Source organism: Oncorhynchus mykiss, chromosome 18, assembly GCF_057628025.1.
Source record: "Oncorhynchus mykiss isolate SJ-2025 chromosome 18, ASM5762802v1, whole genome shotgun sequence".
NCBI lineage: Eukaryota > Metazoa > Chordata > Actinopteri > Salmoniformes > Salmonidae > Oncorhynchus > Oncorhynchus mykiss.
This window is the reverse complement of record NC_143039.1, coordinates 18257501-18265000: the sequence shown is the minus strand read 5'-3', so window position 1 is coordinate 18265000 and position 7500 is coordinate 18257501. Positions and strand designations below refer to the sequence as shown.

Sequence of the window (7500 nt, the reverse complement as noted above, 5' to 3'; positions counted from 1 at the left end):
TTTTATAGGTCTAGGGTTTTGTATTGTCTAGGGTTTTATAGGTCTAGGGTTTTGTAGGTCTAGGGTTTTGTAGGTCTAGGGTTTTGTAGGTCTATGGTTTTGTAGGTCTAGGGTTTTGTAGGTCTAGGGTTTTGTAGGTCTAGGGTTTTGTAGGTCTAGGGTTTTGTATTGTCTAGGGTTTTGTAGGTCTATGGTTTTGTATTGTCTAGGGTTTTGTAGGTCTAAGGTTTTATAGGTCTAGGGTTTTGTATTGTCTAGGGTTTTGTAGGTCTAAGGTTTTGTAGGTCTAGGGTTTTGTAGGTCTAGGGTTTTGTAGGTCTAGGGTTTTATAGGTCTAGGGTTTTGTAGGTCTAGGGTTTTGTAGGTCTAGGGTTTTGTAGGTCTAGGGTTTTGCAGGTCTAGGGGTTTTTGTATTTCTATGTTGGCCTGATATGGTTCCCAATCAGAGACAGCTGTTTATCGTTGTCTCTGATTTGTGATCATATTTAGGTAGCCATTTCCCTTTGGTGTTTGTGGGATCTTGTCTATGTGTAGTTTCCTGTCAGCACTCATTTGTATAGCTTCACATTTCGTCTTGTTATTTTCTTAGTTTGTTCAGTGTTCATTCTTTAAATAAATAAGAATGTACGTATACCATGCTGCGCCTTGGTCCGATCCTTATAACGAACGTGACAATTATGGGGATACCTTTGGGACAGATGTCATTATGGGGTACAGTATGTGGGTACCGTATGTGGGTACCTTTGGGACAGATGTCATTATGGGGGTAGAGTATGTGGGTACCTTCGGGACAGATGTCATTATGTGGGTACCTTTGGGACAGATGTCATTATGGGGGTACAGTATGTGGGTACCTTTGGGACAGATGTCATTATGGGGGTACCGTATTTGGGTACCTTTGGGACAGATATCAGTGCAGGGGATGCACATCTTGATGCGGTTCTCCTCTACTTCCATCTTGTTGCTGGGACAAGCCCTCACACAGGAGCTGTGGTCCACCACAAAGTTATCTGGGACACAACACACAGATATAACAACTTTACTCTACACTTTACAGAAACTCTTCCACAGGGCTGTCCTAGATGGTTGTCTATAACTTTACTCTACACATTACAGAAACTATTCCACAGGGCTGTCCTAGATGGTTGTCTATAACTTTACTCTACACTTTACAGAAACTCTTCCACAGGGCTGTCCTACATGGTTGTCTATAACTTTACTCTACACATTACAGCACAGGGCTGTCCTAGATGGTTGTCTATAACTTTATTCTACACTTTACAGAAACTCTTCCACAGGGCTGTCCTAGATGGTTGTCTATAACTTTACTCTACACTTTACAGAAACTCTTCCACAGGGCTGTCCTACATGGTTGTCTATAACTTTACTCTACACTTTACAGAAACTCTTCCACAGGGCTGTCCTAGATGGTTGTCTATAACTTTACTCTACACATTACAGCACAGGGCTGTCCTAGATGGTTGTCTATAACTTTACTCTACACTTTACAGAAACTCTTCCACAGGGCTGTCCTAGATGGTTGTCTATAACTTTACTCTACACATTACAGCACAGGGCTGTCCTAGATGGTTGTCTATAACTTTACTCTACACTTTACAGAAACTCTTCCACAGGGCTGTCCTAGATGGTTGTCTATAACTTTACTCTACACTTTACAGAAACTATTCCACAGGGCTGTCCTAGATGGTTGTCTATAACTTTACTCTACACATTACAGCACAGGGCTGTCCTAGATGGTTGTCTATAACTTTACTCTACACTTTACAGAAACTCTTCCACAGGGCTGTCCTAGATGGTTGTCTATAACTTTACTCTACACATTACAGCACAGGGCTGTCCTAGATGGTTGTGTATAACTTTACTCTACACTTTACAGAAACTCTTCCACAGGGCTGTCCTACATGGTTGTCTATAACTTTACTCTACACTTTACAGAAACTATTCCACAGGGCTGTCCTAGATGGTTGTCTATAACTTTACTCTACACATTACAGAAACTCTTCCACAGGGCTGTCCTAGATGGTTGTCTATAACTTTACTCTACACTTTACAGAAACTCTTCCACAGGGCTGTCCTAGATGGTTGTGTAGAACTTTACTCTACACATTACAGAAACTCTTCCACAGGGCTGTCCTACATGGTTGTGTATAACTTTACTCTACACATTACAGAAACTCTTCCACAGGGCTGTCCTACATGGTTGTCTATAACTTTACTCTACACTTTACAGAAACTCTTCCACAGGGCTGTCCTAGATGGTTGTGTATAACTTTACTCTACACATTACAGCACAGGGCTGTCCTACATGGTTGTCTATAACTTTACTCTACACATTACAGCACAGGGCTGTCCTAGATGGTTGTCTATAACTTTACTCTACACTTTACAGAAACTCTACCACAGGGCTGTCCTAGATGGTTGTCTATAACTTTACTCTACACATTACAGAAACTATTCCACAGGGCTGTCCTAGATGGTTGTCTATAACTTTACTCTACACTTTACAGAAACTCTTCCACAGGGCTGTCCTAGATGGTTGTCTATAACTTTACTCTACACATTACAGCACAGGGCTGTCCTAGATGGTTGTCTATAACTTTACTCTACACATTACAGCACAGGGCTGTCCTAGATGGTTGTCTATAACTTTACTCTACACATTACAGAAACGATTCCACAGGGCTGTCCTAGATGGTTGTCTATAACTTTATGCTACACATTACAGAAACTATTCCACAGGGCTGTCCTAGATGGTTGTCTATAACTTTACTCTACACTTTACAGAAACTATTCCACAGGGCTGTCCTACATGGTTGTCTATAACTTTACTCTACACATTACAGAAACTATTCCACAGGGCTGTCCTAGATGGTTGTCTATAACTTTACTCTACACATTACAGAAACTATTCCACAGGGCTGTCCTAGATGGTTGTCTATAACTTTATGCTACACATTACAGAAACTCTTCCACAGGGCTGTCCTAGATGGTTGTCTATAACTTTACTCTACACATTACAGAAACTATTCCACAGGGCTGTCCTAGATGGTTGTGTGCACGTGTCTGTGTCAGTCCCCTGAATTGATTTGTACATCAATAGTTTTGGGTCATGGGTCATGCCAGCATTATGCATGGTGTGGGTCATGGGTCATGGGTCATTGGTCATGCCAGCGTTATGCATGGTGTGGGTCATGGGTCATGCCAGCATTATACATGGTGTGGGTCATGGGTCATGGGTCATGCCAGTGTTATGCATGGTGTGGGTCATGCCAGTGTTATGCATGGTGTGGGTCATGCCAGTGTTATGCATGGTGTGGGTCAAGGGCCATGCCAGCGTTATGCATGGTGTTGGTCATGGGTCATGCCAGCATTATACATGGTGTGGGTCAAGGGTCATGCCAGTGTTATGCATGGTGTGGGTCATGGGTCATGCCAGCGTTCTGCATGGTGTGGGACATGGGTCATGACAGTGTTATGCATGGTGTGGGTCAAGGGTCATGCCAGTGTTATGCATGGTGTGGGTCAAGGGTCATGCCAGTGTTATGCATGGTGTGGGTCATGGGTCATGCCAGCGTTATGCATGGTGTGGGTCAGGTAACCGGTTCTTACGGGGACACTTCTCCACACAGAAGGATCCATAGGTGTACTTGGCCCGTGGGTTGGATTCCAGCTGGAAGGTGGTGGGGTTGTACACAAAGGGCTGGGGGCACTGGGTCACGCACGCCCCGCTGTCGTTGAAGTTGGTGCAGGCCTGGAACGGAAACATTAGGAACACACAGTCTGAGGGTATAGAAGCGTGGGGTAGGACTCAATTTAACCATGCCACAGTAATGTACATTGACGTTGTCTTTGTTTAGAAACTACTGTCTGGGCAAACACATCTTATTCTGAAATGTGGAAGCATGTACCTGTTAGAGCAGTCTACCTGGTAGTGGTATGTTTTACAACAGACTACCTTAAACCATATGGTGAATTTACCTCACAGTGGGATACAGAGCTATTATGTAAACACTACAAGGTGGGTTAGATGGGATTGAGCCCTGAGGAACACAAGGACACACCACTGTTTACTATATACTACATGATCAGTCGTTTATAGCCAGGTTTAATCATATTACAGTATACAGGCCATACTGTAACTGCACCAAAAACACTCTTATCCTCCAGGCCATACTGTATCTGTAGCCAAAACACTCTTATCCTCCAGGCCATACTGTATCTGTAGCCAAAACACTCTTATCCTCCAGGCCATACTGTATCTGTAGCCAAAACACTCTTATCCTCTAGGTCATACTGTATCTTCAGCCAAAACACTCTTATCCTCCAGGTCATACTGTATCTTCAGCCAAAACACTCTTATCCTCCAGGCCATACTGGATCTGTAGCCAAAACACTCTTATCCTCCAGGCCATACTGGATCTGTAGCCAAAACACTCTTATCCTCCAGGTCATACTGTATCTATAGCCAAAACACTCTTATCCTCCAGGTCATACTGTATCTGCACCAAAAACACTCTTATCCTCCAGGTCATACTGTATCTGTAGCCAAAACACTCTTATCCTCCAGGCCATACTGTATCTGTAGCCAAAACACTCTTATCCTCCAGGCCATACTGGATCTGTAACCAAAACACTCTTATCCTCCAGGTCATACTGTATCTGTAGCCAAAACACTCTTATCCTCCAGGCCATACTGGATCTGTAGCCAAAACACTCTTATCCTCCAGGTCATACTGTAACTGTAGCCAAAGCACTCTTATCCTCCAAGCCTCCAGACACACCATATATGAGTCAACTGTTAGTCAAATAGAAGCCATTGATCCGAAGGCTAAATGGTGAAATGTTTTTCTCATAAAACGTTGAACTTGTCTGTCGTCAGTGTTTGCGACCTCTAATAGCGACTAGTAATTGAAGTGGATAAGGCTCTATACGTTACAACTGTAATATCGCTCTGTTAGTAGAAAACCTTCCTTCATTAAATGAACAGAAAATGTTAGGGGGGGGGGGTGAAGGATCATAATTAGAATAATAAATTAGCCATTTGGTTGTTTCATCTGAGGAGGAGTCAGTAGACTTCTACAGTCTATTAAACACACAGAGATGTGTCTTTCAGTAACTGGGGAGTTAGAGAATTTCTGTGAATTCTGTTGTTGTGTTGGGAGAGTAATGTGTGTGTGAGGGGGGTTAACTGTGGATAACTGTGTAGGTGTCTGTGTGTATGCGCGGGCATCTGTGTGTTTGTGTGTGTGTGTGTCCACGTACGAAGCAGTCTGTGTCCTTGGGTCCCGAGCAGCCCCCAGCACACTCCCTGTGGCAGCAGTTACTGACGTAAGGGCCGAAGCAACGGCCGTCACACTGCTCAGCACACACAGTCTTGGTCACTGTGGAGAGCACAGGGTTTACATTACTGACACAGGTATACACACACACACACACACACACTGCTCAGCACACACAGTCTTGGTCACTGTGGAGAGCACAGGGTTTACATTACTGACACAGGTACACAAACACACACACACACACACACACACACACACACACACACACACACACACACACACACACACAATGCACTGCCAGTTATATAGTGTAAGTTATAGCTCTCCATAGAAAATGCCTGATATGGAACGTGGTCAATGATAAATCAATCCCTACACCCCTGTTTTATGACACTGGGTTTATACCCTGTTGAGAAGAGGAGAGGATCCCAACAACACACACACACTTCACACAGTGGCATAATAATTCAGGGTTGTCAAAGCCTTGCGTTTAAGTGCTCACTTCCTGTCCCTCTGTGTGGGAACATAATGAAGTGGTAGGACAGCAAGCTGTGGAGCTCTTAGCTCTATTATTCTGACTGAGGAACTGCAAAGAAAAGACCAATCACTCTCTATGGTTGTCTATGACGACTGGAGTTCACCCTGTCATTACACAGAGGAGTGTTACAGTGAAATCCTCAGCTGCTTGATCTCTCTCTTTCTCTCGCTTTCTCTTTGTTTCTCTCTCTGTTTCTCTCGCTCTTTCTCTCTTTCTCTTTGTTTCTCTCTCTGTTTCTCTCTCTCTTTCTCTTTGTTTCTCTCTCGTTCTCTCTCTCTTTCTGTTTATCTCTCTCTTTCTCTCTCTTTCTTTGTTTCTCCCTCTTTCTCACTCTGTTTCTCTCTCTTTCTCTTTGTTTCTCTCTCTGTTTCTCTCTCGTTCTATCTCTATTTCTGTTTATCTGTCTCTTTCTCTCTCTCTCTGTTTCTCTCTGTTTCTCTCTCTTTCTCTTTGTTTCTCTTTGTTTATCTCTTTCTGTTCATCTCTCTCTTTCTCTTTGTTTCTCTCTCTCTGTTTCTCTCTCTCTGTTTTTTTCTCTGTTTCTCTCTTGTTCACTCTTTCTCTTTCTGTTTATCTCTCTCTTTCTCTCTCTCTCTTTGTTCTCTCTCTCTTGCTCTCTCTCTCTTGCTCTCTCTGACCTTGTGAGTGTAAGTGTGAGTGTGTGTGTGTGTGTGTGTGTGTTTGTGTGGATGGTTATCTGACATGTTTTGTGTGTGTGTGTGTGTGTGTGTGTGTGTGTGTGTGTGTGTGTGTGTGTGTGTGTGTGTGTGTGTGTGTGTGTGTGTGTGTGTGTGTGTGTGTGTGTGTGTGTGTGTGTGTGTAATACATACAGCTTTGGCACTGGTTGTCCTGATGGCCCCAGCAGCGTCCGTTACAAGAGCGATGACATCGTTTGCCTGCGGACCACACACACACACACACACACACACAAAACATGTCAGATAACCATCCACACACACACACACAAAAAACATGTCAGATAACCATCCACACAAACACACACACAAACCTCCATCCTCCAACCCACCACCCATAAACATCCTCTCACCACCCGTTAACCGTTCTCCCCTAAACACACCCTTTCTCAGAAACCACCCTCAGTGAGTGGGTGAGTGTGCTCAGTGAGTGGGTGATTGTGCTCTGAGAGAGGGTGAGTGTGCTCTGAGAGAGGGTGAGTGTGCTCTGAGAGTGGGTGAGTGTGCTCAGTGAGTGGGTGAGTGTGCTCTGAGAGTGGGTGAGTGTACTCTGAGAGTGGGTGAGTGTACTCTGAGAGTGGGTGAGTGTACTCTGAGAGTGGGTGAGTGTGCTCTGAGAGTGGGTGAGTGTGCTCTGAGAGTGGGTGAGTGTACTATGAGAGTGGGTGAGTGTACTATGAGAGTGGGTGAGTGTACTATGAGAGTGGGTGAGTGTACTCTGAGAGTGGGTGAGTGTGCTCTGAGAGTGGGTGAGTGTACTATGAGAGTGGGTGAGTGTACTCTGAGAGTGGGTGAGTGTACTTTGAGAGTGGGTGAGTGTACTATGAGAGTGGGTGAGTGTACTCTGAGAGTGGGTGAGTGTACTATGAGAGTGGGTGAGTGTACTCTGAGAGTGGGTGAGTGTACTATGAGAGTGGGTGAGTGTGCTCTGAGAGTGGGTGAGTGTACTATGAGAGTGGGTGAG

General features: G+C 44.4%; 1 protein-coding gene across 1 annotated transcript in view; it reads right to left on the bottom strand.

The window, feature by feature from the left end:
- The window catches only part of LOC110510737 (receptor tyrosine-protein kinase erbB-4), a 458893-nt gene that overhangs the window by 111368 nt on the left and 340025 nt on the right, over positions 1–7500 (bottom strand). The window contains exons 5-8 of the mRNA XM_090209472.1: positions 6672–6737; positions 5284–5402; positions 3631–3772; positions 897–1010 (exon numbers count right to left, since the gene is read on the bottom strand). Coding sequence (XP_090065598.1) covers positions 897–1010; positions 3631–3772; positions 5284–5402; positions 6672–6737 — 441 coding nt within the window. The remainder of the gene's footprint in view (positions 1–896; positions 1011–3630; positions 3773–5283; positions 5403–6671; positions 6738–7500) is intronic.